At 36.5% G+C, this 26,827-nt stretch overlaps 1 protein-coding gene across 2 annotated transcripts in view; it reads left to right on the top strand.

Moving 5' to 3' along the window:
* The window catches only part of snx14 (sorting nexin 14), a 38,535-nt gene extending 12,820 nt beyond the window's left edge, over positions 1-25,715 (top strand). The window contains exons 11-30 of one of the 2 annotated variants that reach the window (XM_049479513.1): positions 950-994; positions 1,260-1,340; positions 3,226-3,340; positions 6,344-6,499; positions 7,842-7,966; positions 8,361-8,419; positions 10,624-10,647; positions 15,541-15,673; positions 16,687-16,879; positions 18,493-18,576; positions 18,754-18,854; positions 19,137-19,248; positions 19,685-19,725; positions 20,358-20,474; positions 20,641-20,764; positions 22,892-23,056; positions 24,634-24,729; positions 24,836-24,927; positions 25,018-25,080; positions 25,589-25,715. In XM_049479513.1, the coding sequence (XP_049335470.1) occupies positions 950-994; positions 1,260-1,340; positions 3,226-3,340; positions 6,344-6,499; positions 7,842-7,966; positions 8,361-8,419; positions 10,624-10,647; positions 15,541-15,673; positions 16,687-16,879; positions 18,493-18,576; positions 18,754-18,854; positions 19,137-19,248; positions 19,685-19,725; positions 20,358-20,474; positions 20,641-20,764; positions 22,892-23,056; positions 24,634-24,729; positions 24,836-24,927; positions 25,018-25,080; positions 25,589-25,618 (1,956 nt within the window). In that variant the 3' untranslated portion in view covers positions 25,619-25,715. The remainder of the gene's footprint in view (positions 1-949; positions 995-1,259; positions 1,341-3,225; positions 3,341-6,343; positions 6,500-7,841; positions 7,967-8,360; positions 8,420-10,623; positions 10,648-15,540; positions 15,674-16,686; positions 16,880-18,492; positions 18,577-18,753; positions 18,855-19,136; positions 19,249-19,684; positions 19,726-20,357; positions 20,475-20,640; positions 20,765-22,891; positions 23,057-24,633; positions 24,730-24,835; positions 24,928-25,017; positions 25,081-25,588) is intronic. The other variant, XM_049479517.1, reaches the window with a different exon arrangement.
* The last annotated feature ends 1,112 nt before the right edge of the window (positions 25,716-26,827 follow it).

Genomic DNA, 26,827 nt, shown 5'->3' on the forward strand with positions numbered 1-26,827 from the left:
GTGAATCAAAATGACAAAGAGGTGTAAAAAATAATCTTGGTATTACAGCTGTATTGCACATATGTTAACACTTTGCTGCAGGAGAGCATTCGTAAAGCTATAGTACAGTATAAATGATATATACATACATATACAATGGAGATTATCAAGCGACCTTTAATATCAGACAAAGATTACCTGAGTAAATAATAATCACACTTTTTAAACTATTTCATTTTATTTAATTAAAAAAAAAAACTAAATACGCAAATCTTCTACTTTTCATTGTATAACAATTTAAATAAATTGAATTTTTTTTTTAGCTGAAACTGGTAATAATAAATACTTTGTAGGTTTATCTAAGTTCTCATGAAGTATTTAAGCTTTGTATGTCTTAACGTTGTCTTTAAATGTTGTCTAAAAATTTTGATGCTATTTGAAAGGTTTCCAAGATTTTTTTTTGTGAATACTGCATTTAGTAGGAAAAAAAAATCTCAGCTGAAATCTAGGTTAGCACAATAACATAACTCAGACCTTTAATTTCAGTTATGACAGCATGGTGTACAGTTAGAAATAAAGACATTACAGTTGTGATTTAGGGATTTGGTAATACTTCCTGAAAGAATAATGGTCATTTTCCTTACATAAGCAAATTAATAATGATCAATGCATATTGGCAGTACTTTCATAAAAAAATTATCAGCATTTAACCGATGCTTTGAGTTGGTATGTCGACTGAATAGTAATGCCTATGTGATGCTGAACTACTGTACTATGCCAACGAATAGAAATATTCAATATGAGCAACAGCCCAAAACTCCTATATCAGTGTACCCCCAGGTTATATAGTATACTGGTGTTTATCTTGCCAGTGTGTTTCAGGACCTTACGTTTTATTTGCATAATCTACTTAAAGTGTTAATTTAATTCCTTAACTTAACTTAAGCTGGTTGATTCTCTTTCCTTTCAGGACACAGTAAACCACATGGTGCTTATATTCATTGATGACACTCCTGTAAGTGTTTTTTTTTTCATTGCCAACTGTTAGCTTTTAATAGCTTTTGATTCAAAAGTAACTGATTAAATGCCACTAATGTCAGTTTTAAGCAAAATATATTTTAACTTCTATTTAAACATTAGTAGCTGTATTTGCACTGCTCTGTCTCTGTATGCTGCATTGTTTAGTCTAAAGTACAGGTGAGTCAGTCTACTGAGTAGTTAATCTGCAAGTAATCTGTCTTTCCTCTCCGCTCACTCTCTGTGTTTTATGTCTTTATTAGCCTGAGGCAGCAACTGAGCCTCCGTCTGCACCGGTGCCCTTCCTGCAGAAATATGCTGATTCGCGGAACAAGAATCCCTCTGTAAGATCAGCTATTTTATGTTGGCAACAAAAAATCTTTAATGCAGCATTGTGTAGAGTTTCTAATATAAATTAACAGTTTCATAATCAGTTTGATGCTCCGCTTTGTAATGGTGGTAATTGTCTATATGACAGTAGTGTGAAAGCAAATCACACTGCCTATGCTGACCTGCAGCAAAAAATAAGTTCATGTTGATTTAAACAGCACTTTCATTAACAGATGTCACAAAGCAGCTCTATAGAGATATGTGTTTAAGCCTCACAGGAGCAAACCAATAGCTGCTGTTTAACACCAGATAGTAAACACCATTAAATATATAAATAACTAAGGAAATGCAGTAATGCATAGTGATGCACTCGTACAGAAATAGAGTGAGTTAGAAATAGTAGTGAGAGACGTGCTTAAATTCAACTACTGAATCCAGAGATCATTGGTAAAATCTGATCAGTTAGATTTAGGTTAGATCTATGATTGATGTTAATATGAATATGTAAAAACATAATCATGGGGATGAGAGGAGCTGTAGGTAGGGTGTTCTGACCTACCATTGACTTTTTTTACCATTTGACACCTGCATCAATCCACATGTGAGAGACAACTTAATTACACAATTCCAGATATCAAATATACACATTTTCTCTCTAGTCAGCTTTAATAGCTTGTCTTATTGATACTAAAAAGTAATTATACCCCTTGAACTTTTCCCCATTTTTTCATGTTACACCCACATACGAAAACAACACAAAGTAACAGTAGCAAGCAATTGTGAAGTGAAAAGTAAACGATGCATAGTTATTATATTTTTTAATAAATAAAAAACTGGAAAGGCATGGCATTCATTTGTATCCATCCACCTAAATCAATACTTTGTAGGATCACCTTCATGAGGATGAAATTTTTGCCAAATTTTCTTTGCTAAATAGCTTAAACTCCACCAGGTTGGATGGAGAGCGTCTGTGAACAGCAACTTTTATGTCTTGCAACAGAAGCTCAATATAATTTAGGTCATGACTTTGATACATGAATTTTTTTCTTATTGAAATCATTCTTCTGTAGCTGTGGCTTGTATACAAAGGCCAGATTTGTGGAGAACACAACTAAAAGTTGTATTGTGGAGCAATTTTCTTACATGAGCTGCGGATTTCTGCAGCTCTTCCAGAGTGACCATAGGCCTCTTGGTTTCTCTTCTGATTATTAATTATTAGACATTTTGAATCATGTATCAGGTACTTTTTACTTCACAATTACTTTCTACTTTATGTTAGTATATCAAATAAAAGCCCACAAAAAATACATTTCTGTGTGTAATGTGAATACTTTTACTAGGCACTGTATGTGCTTTAAGTTTATCTAAGGTTCCAGACATTGAAACAAACAAGCCCCAGTAGTTCCACATGTTAAGGAGCATTGAATATGAATATTTTCACACCATTAAAAAGTCTAATTAGGCCATTTTTATAAAAGCACTTGCAGTTGGACAATGTGTTTTAATATGCTCAGATTTATGTCATATATTAAGCCTTTTCCTCAGCAGGCATGAGAATCATGAGCAGTAAGCTCTGATATTAAGCAGTGAAGCCTGTCACACCAGTCACGTGCAGCAGCCTAGCAGCTTAAATTTCAAGCAGAAACAGCATAAATTTCATAATGTGCAACTCTGACTAGCAAAAAGGTGAATATGTAGGTATATATGCCGTGTTTTTGGCTAAATGTACAGCCTAGGCCAATAAAAATAGCATCAAACATTTACATCTGAAGCTGATGGATCTAGTGCCAGTGCTTCACACATTTCATGCTGCATCTGGTATTAAATGAACTGTACAGTTTATTGCATGTGCATATTGGCATGTTGTATGTGTTATTTTGTACATATGTGTTCATGAAGGTGTTAAAGCTGGACCTGAAGGAGATCCGCGATCAACAGGACCTTTTGTTCCGCTTTATGAGTTTCCTGAAACAGGAGGGTGCTGTGCATGTGCTGCAGTTCTGCCTCACTGTGGGTGAGGACCAGTGTGTGTGTGTGTATGTCTATGTGTGTGTGTGTGTGTATGTGTATTGTTTGTGTACAGAAGCTTGCAGACCTGCCAACATGTCCAAATTTTGTGTAACGGACACACATTTTGACCCCCTATTACGCTTGTACGATTCAAGGGTCTAAAGTATGCTTATCATTTGATCTCATATTTGAAGCGTTTTAGTCAAGCTGTCACCAGGTTGGCATAGAAGTTGGTATCGCCTCTGAGCTACAAAGATCTGCACGTAAGCAGAGTGCTTTCAGCCAATCAGAGCGCTTCATTTTCACCCAACCACCCCGATCAACTTCATCTAGCTTTGTGCTTTTTTTCAATTATCCGTTTGTTCGCAGTCACCTGCGCTGTCACACTGTTTTATCAGTGTGGCCAGTTAGCAAGGATGCTAATCCAGCAAACTACCTATGGCAGGGGTATTTAATTAGAATTCAGTTCGGTCCAGTTAGAGAAAATTTCATCAGGCTAAGGTCCGGAACGTCACCAATGTTAACTTGTGTTATAATTCCATGTTTTATTCTGTTTACTGAAGAAGCCTATAGTAGTTCTGTCAGTGTTTTATCAACAACTGAAAGACAAAACAAATGACACAAATTAACAATATTTTTTGTTTTCAATAGGCCTGTCACAATAATTACATTATCAACCTATCATAAAATAAATGGAAACACCCTTAATAATTTAACATATCAAGTCTAATAATGTGAATCTGTATGTTCACTTTGTTTCAAAATGCTATATTTATTCTATTTGATTTTATTTATATTAGATTTAGGCCAGCCTGTCATAATAATAATTACATGAATGATAAATCGTACAATATATGGAGGAGTGTTTGCTGAACTTGGCCAAAATATCAGCTTTTTTTTTTAAACAGTAGTTTTATTTTATTTAATATTATTACTGTAGCATACTTTATTATGTTGTGGGAAAAACTGATGGGGGGAGTTGCCAATGCTTTTTGTCCCCTAGGGGGTTGCCTTAGTGATGAGGTAGGGTTGTTTTGGGAGCAAAGGAAGCGCGCCTGCGAGCCAGGGAGTTTTTTTTTTTCTTGCTGAGGAGTTCTGATCAGGTGGAATATAAGTAAAGTGGAATATTTTGTCTCGGTTGTTTCTCTTTAATTCCTCCAAGTAACACCGCTCGGTTACATTACTGTTAGTATGTTTTATAACTGTAGTATTTTGTAGTATTAAGCTGCTATTAGCTTTTCTCTCTTTATTCTCCCACTTCTCACCACCTGCTTCACCTGTGTGGCTCCGCGCGCTCATATCTGCACAGATCTGACTGACAGAGGAGAGCGTTTAGTGATCTTACAGCACACGTGATTGGTGTGTTTGGTGTACAATAAACGTTCCGCTGCTTTAAATGAACACTGTCAGAATTAAAATCTTCTCAGTAGTTTATCGGTTTGGGTCCGGATTGGACAACGTCTGGGTCCGGACCCGGACCGTGGTCCGCCTATTAGTGACCCCTGACCTATGGAGTCATCCGCTACTCTTCCTTCGATTCATGTTCCTCCAAACTGCTGACACACCATTCTTTCCCTCACTTTATCTCTCTTTCTCTCACAAACACTCGTTCTGTCTCTCTCAGTTTCACACATAAACATTCACACATCTGATGGCACGTTTCCTGTTTCCAAGACAAAATGTGCAGCAGCACTAGAATTTATTTACTTCATTAAAGCTCTCAGTTACACTCAATAATTCAGCACATGTTCTCATTTTAAAAGCATCAAAACTGCCATGAGATATTATAAAACAGTAAAATAAAAAGCTTTTGTCTGCCAGGCCTGATCCACGCTGCACTATTTGAACTGTCTCCCTCTCAAAAATACAGGGAACTACCAGCATTTGTGCTTTTTTAAAAGATTTTCAGGGTTGGCAAGTCTAAGCTCATTCTTCATTTTGATGATGCAGCTCAAAGCATGACATTTTAAACACTTGTGGGACTGTTTGCGGAGATACTGTGTTTTAGCTTGCTGTTAACATCAGTGCATTTGAGGAACTTATGCAACATCCTGTGCACTGTTTACGTGTCTCAGTGTCTGAGTATATATGTGTATATATATTTGTATACATTGACATGCCAAAAGTCATTACAGATCACTGCTGTCCAGTGAAACATGCAACTCCATTCTTGTACATTTTTAGTTTTCTGTATCCTTTTAACCATGTAGCTGTTCTGTACACTGTGTATTTAATTACGAACAGATCAGCTGAAATGCTCTAAATTTACTTTAATTAAATAAACTCATTTTAAACTAATTTTACAGAATTTTACTTTTTTGCTATCTCCTGTGAAATTGCTAATTTAAAGATGCATGTTTTTCATTGGATATCGACAATATACACTGACATGCTAATAGTTTTGAGAGAGCAGTATGTATATAAATCATGTTAATGAAGTGTTAACTCAGGGACATCTTGGGAATGACCACACTTGTATCTGTTGTGAGGTGTTATCTTGTTGGATTTTTAGCAAAGCATGATAGCGGGTACCAGTGTGACAGGACATTTAATCTCTAAAGTTGTGCAGGGGAATTTAACATTCCTCAACCCACAGTGTACTTTGAGTATGATATAGATTACATTAACACCCGTAGTGGATAGTGTAATGGGTGATGACTGTGATGACAGCATCTGGTTAGAATTGTCACTAATGAGAAAAAGGACATTTAATGCAGGAGACCCTACATGCATATCCCACAGGTCAGTGCAGTGCTCTTTAGCTTTTAAGGTACGCGGCAAAAGTTATGGGACAGAGTGTATGTCTCTGTCTGTGTGTGTTTGTTTGTTCTTATCTATATGTAGGATCTCATTGTGGATGCTTTGTAATGTGTAGTAAGAAATACATGCGTTTCAGTGTTGTGCTCTAATAAATTACAGCATATGACTAATAAATACATTTTTTATATATTTATGACAATCTGACAAGGCATGCCACCTGTGTGTATGTGTGTTTGTGTGTTTTTAGAGGAGTTCAATGATAGAATCCTGTGTCCTGAGCTGAGTGACGTTGAGATGGAACAGTTGCATGGTGAGGTACAGAAGATCTATGAGACATATTGTCTGGATGAGAGCATTGACAAGATCAGCTTTGACCCCTTCATCATTGAGGAGATCCGTAACAGTGAGTACATGTTCACATGAAAATTAAACCTTGAATTCACTTTCAGTTCCATTATTTATTTTTGATTTGCAAAATCTGTAAACTTTATGTGATCCTTCATGTTGTGAAGCTTTTTTTTTATGTCATCAATTAAATTAAAAAAAAGGAAACATGTGAGTCAATTATGTACTGGCCTCTTCAAACAAGGCTAAATGCAAACAAGTGGTTATCTACTCTTTACGGCAGAATTGTTTTTAAGTACAATAGGGCCTGATTTGAAGGAGATATTGCATCAAAAATAAAGTCATTGAAGCTCACAATAATGGAAACTCGAGAGAAAAGGATTCCAAAACTATTATGTAATCTACAGTCAAGCAGATACACAATGGGAAAATGTCCAGTACTGCGCCTAGTCAACCCAGGAAAATAGGCTGTGCAAACAGCTCTACAGCAGAGATCAGATTTGCTTCGACAAATAAATGTTGAAGGCGCCTAGAGTTCCTGTGAGTTCCTCATGGGCTTGATATTATCTGTGGTCATTTCTTCACAATAGGAAACAAAGGCATGCTGCATTACCCTTAATCCCCCCCCCCCCCCATATGTTAGGATTTGCACTACCCACCTACAAGTTACATTACCTCGAAAATTTGATTGAAACAAGCACAATATATCGCCCTTGTATACATCAAAATATCACAATATATTGAATCGTGATACCTGTACCATGATAAGTATCATTCTTGCCAATAAACAGCCCTAGCTTATACTGATAAAAATGCGAAAATGTCTTTAAATACCGGGATGCTGAAGGTCACTTATTGGTATAGTAAATTGCGCTTGTCCAGCTGGACAATCTACCCCTTATCTGCCATAAGAAAGACGGTGTTGTTACCTTTTATGCTACAGTAGCATAGAGTAACATTTATATTATCTCAGAATAGATTGTTGTCTTAACAGTGGTAAAAAAGGCAATAAGACAGTTCAATTATACATTCATGGACCCCCAGTGATCAAGCCTGCAAATATCCAATGATGAGACCAATACTTTTCAATACACATTCTTTACGCAAAACTTTAGCAACCACATGTTATTAAACATACTTTATTAATTAGTATTTTACAGCAAACATAGCAGGTTTTATTTAGTTAACCTTATGACAAGATTCTTCAGGTTTGGTCTTGGTGATTTGTTTGCTCAGGCATTCCAGCTCTGGACGTGTAGGGCTGGAGTCAACTCAAATAATACTGTAAAGCCAAGGCAAACATGGAAGTTGTTGGCAAAATATATATTTTTTGATGAAGATCAGACACCAATTTAGACTGATGTTCCAAATACAGAATCCTCATTCTTATTTTCTTTTAGTTGCAGAGGGTCCATACACAGGCGTGGTGAAGCTGCAGAAGATGCGATGTCTCTTTGAGGCCTATGAGCATGTCCTGTCCCTGCTGGAGAATGTCTTCACCCCTATGTTCTGCCACAGCGATGAGGTAGAGCACTGCATGTTCCCTCTCATCCATCACTTAGAAAGCTTTATTCAGATTACACTGAGAGAAAAGCAAAAACAGTGGTATGTCTATTTAATTGCTCATAACGGTTCTCAGCAACTTTCACTGTAATAACAGTGAGGTCACCCCTAGCTGTCAGATAATAGTAACTGTGGAAACATAACAGTGCTGTAAAAAATATGAGCTAATCTGATGTTTACGCTATTTAAAAAAAATGGTATACTATAGTTTGCCAGACTACCTGATCATTAAAATAATAGTTTGTTAATCGTAAATGATCAATTTTCAATTAATCGTGATATTTATTTGAGGTCATTACTGTTACACAACAGTCATAGTTCCTATTTTGTAAATATCCAACTCTTTTTCTTTGCAGTATTTCAGATACCTGCTGTGCGGGGTGGAATCTCCTGCCAGGAATGCTAAACTTAATCGGTATGTTTCCATTGCTCTGCGCTCTGCTTGTGTGTTTGTGCGTGTGTGCATGTGTCTTCCTTTCGCACATATATTATTTCTAACTCATGTTTATTCATTTAATTCTCAAGCTGTGTGAGCCTAATATGCAACTGTCTAATTCAAATTAATTTAATACAGAAACCAGCGCTTTATCAGTTTACCTATTTACATTCCAGCCACTGATGCCTTCTTTTGTAGCAGCTGTTTCCAGGTTGGACAAGTTTTACAGAACATTGATGAAAAGTTCTCTTTCACCCTTATAAAGTACTGCAGCTTGGAGTAAAGTGTGCATGGTGCATTTGGAATTTTACCCAAATATTAATAATTATGTCTTACAGGGGCTTGCAAACGTATTCATATATTAAATGTGTTTTATTGGAATTTTAAGTGATGGACCAACACAAAGTAGCACATACTGTAATTGTGATACACATAGTAGCACATACTGTAATGTAAGTTTTTATTTTTTAATCAAATAAAAATCTGAAATGTGTGACGTGCAAAAGTATTCGCTCTGAAACCCCTGCATAAAATCCAGTGAAATTAATTGCCGTCAGAATCACTTAATTATTTAATAGAGTCCAGCTGTATGTGTTCTGTAAAGACCTCAGTGGTTTGTTAGAGAACAGTTGTGGAGAAGTTTAAAGCAGGATTAGGTTATTAAACCATTCCAAGATTTGAGCATACCAAAGAACATTGATACAATCCTTAATCCAAAAGTGGAAAAAGTATTCTACACCTGCAAACCTACCACCACATGGCCATTCACCCAAACTGACAGATCAAGCAAGGAGAACACTGGACAGAGAAGCAAGAAAGAAAGACATAAAAGTGCTGTTTGCAGTTTGCCTCAAGCCATGTAGGGGCAAACATGTGGGTGAAGGTGCTAAGGTCAGATGAGACCAAAGTTTAACTTTTTGGCCTTTTTTAAAGCAAAGCATTATGTGTAGCAGAAAACTAACACTGCTCACACCCTGAACACACCTGCTGTGGGGATGCTTTTCTTGGAGACTGGGAAGGAGATTCACCTTCAGCAAGACCCTAAACATACAGCTAGAGTTATAGTGAAATTCAAGATTCAAGATTCAAAGATTCAAAGAGTTTATTGTCATGTGCACAGTAAGAAACAAGTTTCCTCATACAATGAAATTCTTTCTTTGCCCCTCGCCAAGTATGCCGCATAAAGATAAAAATAGAAAATATACAATAAAGAAAGAAATAAACTTACTAAATATAAATATTAAATTGGTGTTAAATTTACATCCAGGATGGAAATATATACATGAAAACAGTAATGGGGTATGGATATTATTTACAAGTAAGTACATGTTATCTACAGCAGTGGAATATGAAAAAAGTGCAAAAGGTTCAGTAGTGCAATAATAAAATTTTGCAAAAGTAAAGTGAGCATGTGCCTCTGAGAAATGTCCTCGACATGTAAACATGTAGTGGGTAAGGAGCATGGTTATTTCTGAGGTAGGTTCAAGAGTATGGTAGCAGTGGGGAAGAAGGAGTTCTTTAACCTGGTGGTTTTTTGCATTTCACACTTCTGTGAACAGTGCATGCTGGGTAGAGTCAGAGTTGAGGATGGAGGCAGCTCTCCTGAGGACTCTCTGGTGGTAGATGTTCTGCAGAGAGGGCAGTGGAGTCCTGATGTTTTAGATCAGAGAATATTCATGTGTTAGAATGATCTAGTCAAAGTTCTGACCTAAACCCTATTTAGAGCTCCTGTAGCAAGACATGAAAACAGACACTCTCCATTCAACTTGGCTGAGCTTGATATATGAAAACCATATATCATTTTACATTTCACAATTATGTGCTACTTTTGTTGGTCTATCACTTAAAATCTTTGTTCTTCGTGGTTATAAGGTGACAAATTGTGAAAAGTTTAGGGGGTATGAATACCTTTTCAAGCCACTGTACACATTCCTTAAAGTTGCAATAAGAAGTCCCATTATCCTAATTACATCCCCTTATCCTAATTAAGTCATTGTCCCATCAAAATGGTTTGGTAAATTAAGCTAAAATTGCTACATTATGTTGCAGTAATGGTGCAGCGTGAAGTTGATTTGCGCAACCGTTCTCAGGGAATTCCTGAGAATTCTAGTGAGAAAGAGAAAGAGAGGTGGAATGTTGGTCGTTAGCAGCAGTAAGTAACTTCATTGTGCCTGTTATTACAGGAATTTGAGTTTGGATGACTTAAGGTAAGTTATTCAGCATGTTATAGGCCAGTGTGATGTGTGAATCTTGTCACCCACTGCATGCAGGTTCCATGCATGCTGCCATGAACACTGTTTAAAGAGCCTGCACTCTTTATTCTAGCACATTTAAGAAATCAGTGTTAAAGCGCTTATAAAGAAGCTCCTTTTGTTGGAATTGCTACTTTTTGTTAATATATTGGAAATGATCACACTTCAGCATTTCTCTCTCCTCCCCCTGCCCAAGTGTTTGGGGTTATTAGTGTTATTTGAATCCAGGTGTGATGTAAAAACTGAGTTGACTGAGAGACTCTTTGCTTGTTTTATTAAATAACTTTATAGTAATGTAGCATGTGTAGGAGTGCATGGTAGTGTGTGACTTGCCTTGTGTACACAGTAAATGTGTGTGTATGTGTTTGTGCTTTTTTCTTGATGTAACAAGATGGAAGCTGATTGTGTATGTGTTGTTTTGTTTCTCATTGGAATATAGTCTCTAGTAGCAGTAGCATTAAATTAAAAAACAAAAATATATGAAATATATATTTAACAGAATGAAAGGCAGTTGGATATTTATGCTATCGAACTGCCACACCTGCCACACATCTGCCACACCTAAACCAGTTAATTCACTTCAGAAGTCTCTCCTTAAATTAATCCCATGCATGACTGTTAGATAAGGGATATGAATATAGATATCTGATATTAGGATTGAATATCAGTCATATTACTAATTAACAAAATTAGCAGGATCAGGTATCACTTGACTAGGCCTATTTATAGGTCTGATCCATCCACTAAACACTATTACTGCATCTGTTTTATCAGTGCGGTGCCGGTCATCAACTATCAGCAAGTAATCTAGCTCAGAACAACTGTTGGCATTACAGCTAACCCACTCCAACCCTGCCATGGCATGTTGCTGTGTCTGTTAACATTGCATCCTTTTAGGCCCAGATGTTAGCATTAAGAATAACCTATTATTATGATTATTCTGTACCTTAGTATTGGATTAACCCACAGACAGTGTTGGGCACGTTGAATTAGTTGTAGTAACTAGTTACTTCTCTAAAAAAGTAACTAACGGAGTTACTCCACTATAAAAGTAACTATTGCGTTACTATTGTTAGCTTACTTGTTACTGAAAAAAGTAACAGGGTTAGTTTATTTCAACGCCATCACTCCCATCACTGCCCACGGATGCAATGCACATAGCACAGCAAACAGCAAGACTTAACCTATATAATCACCACAGGAACCTCAGCTTGGCATGTGTACCAGTCTGTAAATACAGTCTATTTTCCAGTCTCTACATTAAAGTAATGAGTGATCAGGCACAAAATAGTTTGTAAGCATCATTTCATTTTGATTTTGAATGCAATACCAAGGTATTATACAATTGCTTTTTTATTTTAGTGACAAAAAATCTCTGCTAATTTGTTTTATAAAATTAGTAATGTTTAAGTGAATCATAATGCCTCACGTTCCTCCAACATAATAAAGTCTATGGTTTATTCATTAGAAAATAGTACCGGTATGGGTATTGACTGATTTTCAAAGATTATGTATCACTAACTGTCTGTATCAATATTGAAGAAGTTGAATTAGTGCATCCCAAATGAGGGCTGGGTTAATATAAATTTGCCTCTTCAATTAGTCTACAGAGATAGTCTAATAAACAGATGTTGCAAATAGTATAAATGGGTACCATAGTTTAACAAAGCTTAAAAAATGCCTAAAACAGTTTTAAACAGATGGTCAGTAAATCGGGCAGCTAAAAATATGTGAGACAAAGAGACATGTGACCTTTTGCTCTAGACTCACTCGTGTCTCTCTGTCATTCACTGCTGGACTTAAATTTAATATCACCACTGACCGGCTTGTCCCATGTAGTTCAAACTCCACTCCTCCGGGATGGGCTGATATTATTGTCCGCAAGCCTCTAGTCATCAACGTGAAATCCACACCCGCACCAGTTTCCCCATCTTTCAGATCCATCCCAACACTGAAGCCCAGAATTTTAAAGTCTGGTCCCAGTTCAGTGAAGTGAGTCAGGCTGTGTGTGTGTGTGTGTGTGTGCGCGCAGTGGCTCCTGATGAAGTCCTCTAACACTGATCTGAGACCAGCTTTCCCTGCTGATTCAGAGATGTCTTTTGTTTTTTTCTATTTTTTTCCTTATAAATGCTAACAGCTAGCTAACTAGCCGTGACTTAATTTACAGATAGCTGACAAATTAAAAGAAAAGCCAACATATTATTGGGACAAGTTAACCCTAAAACAATAACGTTATAATTAATAACTAACGTTGGGTATACACTGTATGATGAGTTTTGGATCGCTTCTTTAATTTAACAACATCATATAAAATATAAAAAAGGTACCATGGATGACCCGATAAAAAAAGCAAAAACTTATTGGAAAATCAGGTAATCTTTAACAGGTTATGTCCTAACAAAAAAAATAATGCTGTTGGGAACTTGGACTTTGGTCCACCCATTGCTGAGACATGCAAGTGGCTGATTTAAATACACAAACACTAACATCAAATAAATTATACTCATAAAATATGTTACAATCACCCAAACAAAAGCATGGCTCATTAATGACATTAATGAGCCCTGACGCTCCCCAAAGTCCCATGCAACTCAGACAGCAGAACACAGTGAAAATCATCCACCGTTCTAGGGTTAAATCTCCTTGGTCTACATATTGCAGATCTCTGGAACTGCATCGAAAGGAGGAACATGATTGGTCTGAAGGATTTTTTTTTCATCCAATCGGTTGAGTATTTTTATTTGTCACTGTTACTGGGTCTATTGCTACCTGTTGCATTTTCTACTTTCATAGGCAATGAATGGACACATGTCGCTCTCTTACCTGCTGGTGTGCATGCAGGGCAGTGTAGTAAAGGTCTTTGTATTGCAGGAAATACTAGGCTGAAGGTGCTACCTGGTGCTAACTGTAGACCTGGACTGTTTTTTTTTTTATTTTTTTAGTCTAAAAATACAAGAAAATGTACTTGTAATGGATTGGATCCTTCTTTCTGTTGATGCCTTGTTAATTTTCTGACAGTAATATGTGAAGCTGTGGGTTCATTCTATTGTACTGACCAATAGATTTACTCTCACATCAAATGAGTGAGCACTTTTGGCTATATCACCTGCTAGTGTGCATGCAGGGTAACAAATCAGTGTTTTGGAAAGCAGTGTACTGATAAAGGTTTTTTGTAACCAAACCACAATGTCAGCAATACTTCCTGACAATATCAATGTATAGACAGTTCACCACTACATATAAGCATTTAGCTGTGCTGTCATTATCTATTAGCATTATTACCCAATAAAACTGAAAACACTAGATTACTAAAACTGTATTTAGACGTGACTGGGCGTCTCCATGCCTCAGTTTACTGTCTGATTATGGAGCATTTCTAATGTTTCTAATATTAGCTGTTTTGATCATTGTAGCAGAGAGCTACATGTCCTAAATCTCCCACAGGTGTTCAGCTGAGAGCTGAGATTCGGTGACTGCAAAAGCTGTAGCAAATGTTTTATATCATTTTCATACTCCTCCATCCATTTAGTGATGCCTCATGCTCTGAGAATAGGGGCATTGTTATCTTGCAAGAGAGCATGTCTCCTCAGTAGATCAGTTCCTGTGGTTTTTGCACCACTGAGCTCTCAAATTGTCATTTATCTTTGTAATGATGGGTTTCTGCAGTGTGCAGCCCTGCTATAATACCCCTCTCTATGTAGCTGAGAACAGACTATTCTTGCTGACAGTCTGATCACGTCTCATACTGACATTCTCACTCACCTGAGGAAGCAGCTGCTCTTTTTGTTTTTACATGTTTCCAGCTCCCAGCCCTGTTTACTCGTGTATTCCCACTGATCTAAATGTACTGGTTCTCTTATTTGCTGTTCCTGTTGAAACTGGTTAAGAGGTGTTTTTTGAACTGAAACGGCCCTGCCCTCTGCCTCTACAAAGACACCTTTTTAAAAGTTGACTGAAAATCAGGAAGGCTGGGCCTGTTTAGCATTTTTATACGTGCAATAAAAAGCCCAGTTGGACCTGTTAATTTTTCCACCTTTCTGAAAGCATTGGAACTTTTAAATTCAGTCACCCCTCTACATAGATCCCTGACTACTAGTTTCCTTTCTTTATAACAGGGGTTCTTAAGCTGGGGGTTGAATTTTAAAAGTCGCAAGAGTGATGCCAAAATGGTCCTGTTTTCTCCGCAAAATATGCAAAGAATTAGATTATCCACTGGACAATATCTACTGCTGTCCTTTTACTAAATCACACATATTCAACATTCTACTTGACCCTCTGACTCAACTTGATTCAGGTTTGCACAATACAGAATATTGTATCATTATTATTTTCTTATTATTTGAAAGCAGTTTGGGGTTGGATGATTTTCTAAATATTTTGAACTCCTGCTTTATAAGAGAGTGTTGTTACTTTTGAAGTATTAATTGAAAGTTGGTATTGAATAAGGTTTTCAGAAGGGAAAGCTGATCTGAGATTACTGTGTAGAGCAAGCATCTTCCTGGAAAGTGTGGACAGCATGCTATTTTTTTCTTGTTTTGTTTGCTTTGCATTTTGTGTGTATTCTTTTGCATCTCTTATTTCTCCAATTATTTGCTGTGTACATTTGATCTGTACATGGATTAAAGCATAAATAAAGTGTGAAATTCTACCTGTTTCTGAATGCATTTATATGCATTCAAAAATGTACTTAATACTCACCAGTATTTAATTTTCACCTTTAATTTTATATTCCTGCCCTTTTTCTTCCTCTGATGCTCTGCAGTGTGTATGACTGTACAAAATGACACCTTTTAACTGTTTGACAATGTCATTTGACTATTCATTTCCCCACAAAATGTGTGTTTACAGGAACACATCTAAGCGAGGAGAGACGTTTGGGATCAGCCGTATTGGAAGCAAACTAAAGGGAGTATTCAGAAGTACCACTATGGAAGGAGCGATGCCGCCCAGCTACGCCATGGTTGAGGATGGAGAGGATGTGGTGAGACTCAAAAACACACACACCGTATACATGTTTTAAAAGCATTTAAACATACACAAACTGATCAACTGCATCCGGGTTCAGTGATCAATCCTTTTAGTTAGATTTAAAGTTTTCTCTAATGAGTTTCTTTGATTTTTACCAAACTGAAAACCTCTGGAATATAATCAAGAGGAAGATGGATGATCACAAGCCATCAAACCAAGCTGAGCTGCTTGAATTTTTGCACCAGGAGCGTCATAAAGTTATCCAAAAGCAGTGTGTAAGACTGGTGGATAATGCTTGAAAAACTGGCCAAGATGCATGAAAACAGTGATTAAAAAAACAGGGTTATTCCATCGAATATTGATTTCTGAACTCTTAAAACTGTATGATTATGAACTTGTTTTCTTTGCATTATTTGAGGTCTGAAAGCTCTGCAGCTTTTTTTGTTATTTCAGCCATTTCTCATTTTCTGCAAATAAAGGATCTAAATGACAATATTTTTATTTGTAACTTGGGAGAAATGTTGTCAGTAGTTTATAGAATAAAACAACAATGTTTATTTTACTCAAACATATAACTATAAATAGCAAAATCAGAGAAACTAATTCAGAAACTGAAGTGGTCTCTTAATTTTTTCCAGAGCTGTAGATCTAGATGAGGGTTTTTTGGGGGTTATGAAACAGCCCAAGAATTTACAGAAGTGAAAACTCATGCAGTTTGACACTAAAGTAGTGTAAAAATGTAGATGAGAAGAACAGAGGGTGTTAATAAGTAGGACTACAGTCAAAATACTTAGCCACAATTCTGGTTGCTGTGGTGATGTATTTAGTACAGTTAAGGACCTTTATGATAAATTGAGGCAATAAGGACTGTTTTTTTTTTTTTTTTTTTTTTTTTTTTTTTTTTTAGTAATCAAAAAGAAAATTTTACAACAGTATTAACGAGCAGTGTGGCTAAAAATTGGAGAGTTAAAGTGAAAACTTGTATTGAATTTATACTTGTTTTCTTACAAATTGTTTGTATATCAGGTGGAGGAAGCAACTATGGTAGTAGAGGATGAATCTCCTGTCCCAGTTGAGATAACAAGCACTCCAGGAACACAGAGGGACCTTTCAGCATGGACCATTTCCATTCCCTTTGTGGATTTTTATGAAGATGAGGCTAAGAGAGAGCGTATTCCTGTTTTCTGGATTGACGTGGAGCGCCACGACCGCCAGCAAGGTGAGCTGATTTCCCACATTAACCCCAAATATAGTCAACCAGGCAACATGTTTAGTATTTTCTATCTGAAGTTTTGTTATCTGATTTTGTTAGTAATGAGTGGTGCTGTAATGAGATAATGAACAGTTGGATCCTTAAATATTTAAACACAGTTTTTTTATGATTTTGCCACTGCACAACAATCAATATATTTGAAATGAAGTGAGTCCCGATCCAGATTTCTCCCCTGGTCTTAGCTCTGGGCTTAGTGTATGGAAAGTAAAAGGTATAAGTTATTGGTGACATAGTTCAGAACAATGATAACCTCTCATTCCAAGAGCTTAGAATCTGATTTTTTTAAGGTACCTTAAAGTTTTATACATACCATGTTAAAGAGGTTCACAGGAGGCTTTACAATTTGCCTATTGAGATATTATTGAGAAACAATTTTATTTAAGGGAGAACTCCAGTGTAAAATTGACTTTTGTTGCAGTAAAACATGATGAAATGTATAATTTGCCCCAATAAAGCTACTTTGAGCCTGGATAACAGTGGAACAAGCGATTTATTGGGGCAAATTATGCCATGTGTCACGCAGTCTGAAGGGTGTTTGGACAAACTGTAAAAGTTTCTGGATCTCGGAACACTGTAGAGATCCAGTGGAGAATGTAGGTGTGCTATTCATCGAAGGTAAGTGCTTTTTATCATGTTTTACTGCACCAAAAGTCCATTTTACACCTGAGTTTTCCTTTAAGGGGAATTTCAAGAAAATCATACAGTGTGTTATGCAATACCAATGTGGACATTTTAGAAAAGGTTAAATGGTTATGGGAGGCAGATCTTGGTTCTGCTATTGTTTTGAAAGAGTGGAGAACTATAAGTGGGCATCCCATGCATGCTAGTAACTCAGATTGGAAAAGACAAAATACTAAACCTTTTTTTACACCAGAAACTAGGAATAGGGTGATTCCAAAACTGTCTAAATATTGTAATAAATGTATTACTGTGATTGGATCCTTATATCACTGTTTTTGGGATTGTCCGCATGTACAGTGCTTCTGGTCCAAAGTCATTTGCGAGATGGAGAACATTTTTTTATTGTTCTCTTAATCTAGATGCCAAGATCTGCTTGTTAGATCTCAAACATGAATTCCCAAAGAGTTTCCCATACACACAGTTATTGTTTATTCTTTTGTATTTTGTAAATCTGGCCTGGAAGTAGGCTGGGTTGGCTTGAAAGACTATATTTATGTTAGTTCTTGGTTTTGTGACAGTTTGAATCCTTCAGGGTTTATGCCCTTTTACATTTGCCTTACTGTACAATATGTTAAAATGCACAAAATACTCCCTTTTCCTTTTTTCCCTCACCCTTGATTTTTTTTATTTTTGAAGTTAAGAAAATATTCATTTTTGTTGATTGTATATTGCTATGGCTAAATCTTGTAATAAAAAAATATTTGTAAAAAAAACAAAAAAAACAAAACAGAGAGGGTTTACTTCCGAATGATTACATCATGATTATTTAAATAATTCTGTAAGTTGTAGATGAAACCCCCTATTGTTTGATGTTTTAAGACAAGAGGCTTTCAAAGCAAGACTTTTGTTTTAACATATTTTTTTTGTCTTATTTTCAGTGGGCCATGAGGAAGAAAGCTGGTCGGTGTGCAGAAGATACCTGGAGTTTTATGTCCTTGAGTCCAAACTCACAGAATTCCATGGTACAAAAGATACTCAGTCTCTCTTTCTCTCTCTCTTTTTAAATGTTCATTTCTCTGTCTCATTTCTTTTTCCTAAACTCCCCCTTATTCCTCTTTTCACCCTTATTCAGCTTCTTGCACGCATCTCATCTTCTCATTCTTGTTAATCTCTCTACGTGCTTCTTTCTCTTTTGTCAGGTTCATTCCCAGATGCTCAGCTCCCTTCTAAAAGGATTATCGGGCCAAAGAATTATGAATTTCTATCCTCCAAGCGTGGAGAGTTTGAGGAGTACCTACAGGTAACATACTGCACTTTTCTTTTCTTTTTTTTGTTTAAGAAGCTGCTTTGCCTGTCTGGGTAACCCTAAGTATAACTATAGAAACTAAATATGGGCAGTGTTTTGAATGTGTGTGTGTGTGGTTGCCCATGGATAGACACCAAATGTTTGGACTACACAGATTCCATTGGAACAGCACAAATGTCTGAATGTGTATTTTCTTCTCATTCTGTTGTTCTAATATGTAACTATGTCTGCCAGTTTATGCTAAATTTGGGACTTTTGTGGGTTGTGTTATTGCAGAACTTGCTGCGACATCCTGAACTAAGTAATAGTCAACTGCTGGCTGACTTCCTCTCTCCACACAGCATGGAGACACAGTTTCTAGACAAGATGCTGCCTGATGTTAATCTGGGTATGATAAAGTTCTCTCTTTCTTCTCTCTCTCTCTCTCTCTCTCTTACACACACTCTCTGTCACTCTCGCCCTCTCTCACCAGCACAGTTAAATTAAAGCATTAAATTAAACCAAATAAATGTAAATTAAAACACCCACATTCACACACTAACAGGGTTGCTACAGCTGGCTGGAACTGACGAAAATGACTAAAACAGGCTGTGAGGAAACTTTTGTCACCCACACAGACACAAACACAGAGTGTCACTTGTAGTTGCAACATTACTGACTCCGAATTAACACTGTTAAGCCTGAAATTACAGCTGTTTCACGTTGTTACCTGCACCAAAATGAAGCAATGTAATGTTTCAGGTTGTACCGCGCATAGAGATTCCATGACACCAGTGCTTTTTTTTCCCTGTTCAAAGCATCCATTGCTTTTGTCTTTTCTTTAGGAAGGATTTTCAAGTCTGTACCTGGAAAACTTATGAAGGAGGTGGGTGTTCAAATGTGAATACAAATTCTCTCACAGTGAAATTGTCCCTTTTTTTATTCAAGAATATGCCATTCAGCTAAATTTCTAGGTCTGGAATGTGGTTTATGTTTATGGTAAAGGTCCATATTATCATACGATCACAACAAGGCCAGTCAGCTTCAGTAGCTTCTGTAGTTTTAGTCTGAAACAGATAAGAGATGTAAAGAGGTAAAGATATCTATAGAATAAAGATTTAGTAGTCACAAAGGTCCAAGCTTTTTGAGGTTATTTATTTCCTTTTAAAATGACCTTCATTTAAATTTTAAGTGGGCTATCAAAAGGAGATGTCATTAATTTTTTTTTACACATGAGCTATGTGACCTTGCTGTAATAGCAACAGATTTTCTTTCAGCTTTGGCTCTGGTAGCATTTCCTAGTTTGAGAATTTTTTGGTAAAAACAGACAAAACAGGGGAACCCTATTACAGAAGGTTGCTTTTGGAACTGCTCACAGGTTTTTGTTGCGAATTAACATGTCTAGGCCTCCTGCCTTTCCTGTTTTGAACAAAGTTAAACTCATGAGGTAATTTGTGTATTGTAACTGCAAAGTGTCCTGTCTCTGAGGCTTTATTTGTGTACTTTTTGTCTGCGTAGAAAGGGCAGAACCTGGAGCCGTTCCTCCAGTCCTTCTTCAGCTCATGTGAGTCTCCTAAACCTAAACCCAGCCGTAACGAGCTCACAGTCCTCAGTCCCTCATCCAGAAACAAGAAGGTGCGTCCACTACAAAACAGCACACTCTTTTCATCATCTACTGCGTGTTTTTTCAGTAAGACGCAGCTGATTTATGCAGTTTTGTTTTTTTGTGTTTAATTTTTTTTCCCACTGTGGATCTATGAACTACCTACCATTTTTACATGTTTGCTCTCTAATCCTTTAGCTGTTCAGTGATCTTTACAAAAATAACGCTGACCAGTTGGAAATCGCTGACAAGAAACACAACCAGAACTACTTCTTGGAGGTGTTGGATCTGGAGGGGGTGTATGACTACATGATGTATGTGGGTAAGTAACCAGTACCAACTGGCCTTTGAATAAGGCTTAATAAAATATTTTTCTGGTTATGGATGTGTTGTGGTTTTATCTGCTCTCAACACACCTGATCCAAAAAATCAGTTGTTTATTGTTAAACCCACTGGTTTAATCAGTCGTTTAATCAGTTAAATTAGTAAGTTGAAGTGTGCATGTTAGGGCAGAAATATACAGGGTGAGAGTATTCCAGGACCCGGTTGCACCAGCTGTGTGTAGGCTAGTTCTAACTTCAGTGTTTACTTAAGTTCAGATTTGCGCATTACTAAATAAAAGTAGATTGCACCACACAACCTAACATGTACATAGGAGCTAATGCCTACTGAATATTTACACTTATCCCTAAGCATGTAACATGTCCAGAGGATTTTATTGCCAGGACCAGCAATGTTCAAGATGGAGGAAACAACACAATACAGACAGTAATATTTGCAAACATTCAAACTTGTACAATCGTATAACTAGAACTAAAACAGTACAATAAATACAGGAGACATTAGAAAGTTTTACAAACAAAACACTGCAGTCTAAATGTGTGTGGTGTGTGGAGATATTGTAACATATGCTGTAACTTACGCAATCTCGCTTATAACATACATAAACACAGTCGTTACTGAGGTAGAGAATACAGAGTGAGTAAAAAAAAAATGGCAGAACAACCTTTTATTTCAGAAACAAAAACAAAACCTAGCCAAAGGGGAAATGACAGATCTGAATACCCTATTCAGAATAAGTAATAGGTGAGGGGGCCTATCTTTTAGGTTATAGTATCTCACAAAAGTAAGTACACCCCTTACATTTTTGTAAATATTTTATTATATATTTTTATGGGACTCTGAAGATAGGACTCTAATACAATATAGCGTTGTCAGTGTACAGCTTGTATAACAAAGTAAATTGACTGTGCCCTCAAAATACAGGTAATTCAACACACAACCATTAATGTCTAAACCCTCTGGAAACAGTAGTGCCAAGGTAGCCATTTTCCCTCCCTGGTGTCATGTGACTCGTTAGTGTTACAAGGTCTCAAGTGTGAATGAGGAGAAGGTCTGTTAAATTTGTAGTTTTGGGTTCAATTCTCTCATACTTGCCACTTGATATTCAACATGGTACTTCATGGCAAGAAAACTCTGAGGATGTGAAAAACAGAATTGGTGCTCTCCACAAAGATGGCCTAGCCCATAAAAAGATTGCAAACAGTTTAAAACTGAGCTGCAGTATGATGGCCAGGGTCATACAGCAGTTTTCCTGGACAGTGCTCAAGAACCCTGCAGTGCTCTGACCATACGCCATATACTGTGTCAACTCTGTCTGCATGGCATGGTCCTTGACGGAAGCCTCTTCTAAAGATGAAGCCCAAGAAAGCCCACAAACAGTTCAAGCAGTCCAAGATCATGGATCACTGGAACCATGTCCTGTGGTCTGATGAGATCAAGATAAACCTGTTTGGCTCAGATGATCTCCAGTATGTTTGGTGGTTCCTGGTTAAAAGTACCAAGAAAAGTGTCCCTTATGGTGGTGGTAGCATGGTCTGGGGCTGTGTGAAGACTTCCAGCACTGGGAAGCTGTACTGTATTGTACTGTATCCAACCATTTTGAACATCAGCTTTGAACGTCAGGAGAAATCAGTTCAGCATCTTTCAAGAACACATAAGCTGTGCTTGATGTAACACAAATTCAGTCTGTTTACATCCCATTTTTTTGTAAATTTATTGCTTACAAAAAATACTGTATTTATGAAAGGAATTAATGATCAAAAAATGTTCAAGGGAGTGAATAGTTATTGTACTAAATACTTGAATACTGTGTGTGTGTTACCATGATATTAAAATAAACTGATATTGTTTTGTTTCATAAAGAATACACCATACAAGTCCATAATCCAACACATCACAATATTAAAAATGCACTATATAGTAAAAACTATCAAGAAAAAGTAAGGAGCTAGGTGGAACAGAGCTTGGTTCAAGAATCATCTGTTCACCACCAGCCACACAATGAATGGGTTCAATTCCAACACCAGCTTACCTGCCTTAACACACCATCAAACGTCAGATTGTGCAACAGCTGTGTAACACTGGCATGCTTTTTGTTTTGTGGCAGGTCGTGTGGTGTTCCGAATGCCTGATTGGCTGCACCATATGTTGAGTGGAGGCAGGATTCTGTTTAAGAGAACGCTGGAGGCATACATGCAACAATACCTTCAGTCCAAACTAGACAACATCCTACAAGAGCACCGCCTCGTCTCTCTCATCACTCTGCTCAGAGGTGTGTTCTATGGGTGTCTGTCTGTGTAATGTTACCTATTACAAACAATACTGCAGATCTACATAGACTTTTCTCTAACTCCAGATGTTTTTGTCCTGTTTTGTCTTAACCTGCATAGTGTTTATGTTTAATATCATATTTATAAAAGGAGTATATATTAAATAGGTCAGTCCAACAAGCCTGGACTTTGCTGAAAAAGGAGTGTTAAAGTGTATTAACAGGTGCTGAGACTTGTATGTTAGTTAGCTGGTTGTATTTTAGTTATTTTTTTACCTAGATATAATCCCTGCAGATAAAATAAACGTTTTAATAGCTTCAGACTTCACATACAAAGACAGATGCAAAAAAAAAAAAAAAATATATATATATATATATATATATATATATATATATATATATATATATATATATATATATATATATATATATCAAAGCATTTTTTCCTGTAAGAATGTGTATTTTTTTTTTTAATATAATTTTGTTTCTTTTAACTGGTGCCAACATGCACTTGTACTCAAGCATTTCAAATCTTTGCATTTGTCTGTGATTTAGCCATGTGGATCAGAAACTCTTTGTAAGCAGCAAAAGATATTTTATTTTTAGATGAGTCAGAAAGTTAACCCTAAACTTCTTAATATGATCACATGATTAACTACATTTGTGCACAATAAATACAAATGTATTTAATTTTGTAATTATATAATTTTATGTATACTTTTATGTTGCAAAATAATTATAATAAGGCAGAAATCTAGCTAAAGGGCTTAGTCGTGAAAAATACTCTGCCCTGTCTTGGTCTCAAACTTTCAAGATCTCTTTCACTTTTCTCATTTTCGGCCTCACTGTCTCTCACTCTCCTTTTTTCCCTCCTTCCTTCCTTTCTATTGTTCTGCTCACTAGGCTTCATTTTCTTCCAAAACAAACTAACAGTTCCAACATTTGGCATCAGTAACTTATTTATCATAGTTGGAGAATTTAATTACTAAAAAACCCCTTGCACTCCAGTGCACAAGTACAGGAGAATTATTACTGTTCTTCTGAGGCCCACTCAAGGTTTGTGACATCTTAATTTTTTATTGTGCACATTTATCTTAATTAATATGCATTTTGTGAATGAAGACGTGAATTCCATTTCAATTTCTCTATTATATTTCTAGTCCTGTTTGAACCCATTGCAAACAACACAACAATACAAAACCACACGTTCTGTGGTAAAAAGTATGTTGCCTCAACCTCACCATGTAAAACTATCAGCAATACTAGGTTGTCTGTGGTCTGGAGGGTTCTTACAGTGTCTGCTGTTTTTAAAAGCAACACTTTGTATTTTTTTGTCTTTTTAATTAAAAACAGAAAGATTCCTAAATGGTGAGAAGATGAAATATTCTAATATTAAAGGAGAACATATTGTAATTATACCATTCAAATGAATAGTATCCATGTTTTAGCATCTATGCAACATCTAATATATTCTTTCTGTATTGTTCTTGGGGTTCATGAGTCATTCCAGATCTTTGGCAGTTGAATAAAATCTTTCTTGTTGACCTCTGCTCACCTTGTTTCATGTTGTATCTTTTCAGATGCCGTGTTTTGTGAGAACAATGAAGAACGTTCCCCCGAGGACAAACAGAGAAGAGCCAAACAGACCTTTGAAGAGATGATGAACTACCTGCCAGGTTAGAATAGATCTTCACTGCTATATGCAACAATAAATACATTAGAATGGGAAAGTTTCCCATCTCTGCTGAATAACACTAATGTAACCACTCACTGTCCCTTTAGATATTGTTGGAAAGTGTATAGGAGAGGAGAACAAATATGAGGGGATCCAGTTACTCTTCAACTGCATACAGCAGCCACTCCTCAACAAACAGGTGCAGAGAAAGATGCATCTGTTTATTACAAACTATAGAATAGTGTTACTTTGATCTGTTTTAACTTCTCTGTGTGTGTTTGGTATTTAGATGACCTATGTACTGCTGGATATTGCAGTTCAGGAGCTGTTTCCAGAGCTTCGTTCTAGTAAGGTAAACCTCAGCCCAGTCAATACTTCAATAAATATTATTGCATTTTTCATTCACTGCATTGACTTGAAGTAGAACTGAAGTACAGGTGTAAGCATATATCTTGTCACTATCTTGTCTTTGTCATGGTTTTAAAGATTACTACATCATTTTTCATCTAAGGAGGTTTAAAGAAAAGTTGCACATTTATACTTACTATCATTATAAATACATGCATATGATTTTTTTATCATAAACAAATAAAGTAACAATTATATGCCTTTTCAGACTGCAGAAATTCTAATTTTCCATTACTAATTATGCTCTCACTTTTTAAACGTTACTATGAGTGTATGGAAATATTGGCATAAGCACACATGGTGAGAGAGATTAATGTTCTGCACAGGCATACATTTGGAATACTGTCTTCAGGAATGTGCATGCACTTTAGATGAATCCTCATTTTCAAATTTCATTTAAAATGTTTTAATAAAATCCCACATGTGAACACATTTTTTGCTTTCCTACACAGAAAGAAGACCTTACCACTAGAATGATGTAAAAATATAGACTGCGCTCCTGATCTCTATGACAACATACTGACATTCCAATGTTTATTATTGCACTACTGAAATAAAAAAATAAAATATATTTATTAATCAGTTTTGCAGTGTGTTTTTTATTAAACTAAACAGTTTGTTTTAGAAAAATGGAAAAAAGGAACACATTAAAAGTAATAAGAATAGGATTTATTTATTTTGGAATAGTGGATGTTTAGAGAGGTAGTCCTTAACTAAAGGGGGCTGAAGTCCTACATATCTGTGATTTATTTTTTCTGCTAAAGCCAGAGTTGCCAGGTTTGCGGAGTTCCCGCCAAATTGGGCTTGTTTGAAAATCCAGTTGCAGGTGAAAATCAGGGATCAAGAGAGAGAGGAGGAGGAGAAAAACGGAGAAAGAAAGATGGAGAGGGGGGTAAGATTCCAAGAGAAATGGAGAGAGAGATGGGGAGAGAGATGGGGAGAGAGACTGGGAGAGAGACTGGGAGAGAGATTGGGAGAGAGAGAGACAGAGTGATTGAGAGAGTGGGGGGGTTACAGATATGGAGAAAGAGAGAGAGAGAAATCACAAGACGATAAAAAAAAATGTTAAAGAGGAGAGAAGAGTGTTTAGTTTCATTTCAATTATGTTATTATGAGATGTTCTTCACTAGAATATAAAACTGTTATAAAATAATTAATAACACCTGGTTCACCTGAGCAGCTATTTGCCACATTTAAATGTGAAGCTTTTGCTTAAGTTTGCTCAGGTTACAAAATGTTCCATATAATAGGAAGCCTCTGCACCCATTTTAAACTCTAAAACAATGTAGTCTGTTTTAGATTTTTTTTTTATTTATCGGAAATGCCACTCAGCTGAGCAGCATCTGCACTGGCCCATCCGCCCTCAGGAAATCGGAACCTTCTGCTTCAGACCCAAAGCAGCCCATTTGCAATGGAAATGCAGCATTTCAGACAACACATATATTGTCCACATGTCAGTGCCACAGTGTTTGGGGTGCTGTTTCTGTTCAAAGGATGGTTCTGCTAAACATGGCTGTTGAATCAGTGAATCACCAGCGAATGACCTCTTCAGACTTCTGCTTTCTCTGCCCATTAGATCACAGGATTACAGGCTTACCTACCAATAAATCTGTTACATTTATTATTAAATTGATTTAATTAAATTATATTATTAAATTGCTGTTTCAGTATCCATATCCGCGAAAGTATTA

The sequence above is a fragment of the Astyanax mexicanus genome, chromosome 1, assembly GCF_023375975.1.
Source record: "Astyanax mexicanus isolate ESR-SI-001 chromosome 1, AstMex3_surface, whole genome shotgun sequence".
NCBI classification, from domain to species: Eukaryota; Metazoa; Chordata; class Actinopteri; order Characiformes; family Acestrorhamphidae; genus Astyanax; species Astyanax mexicanus.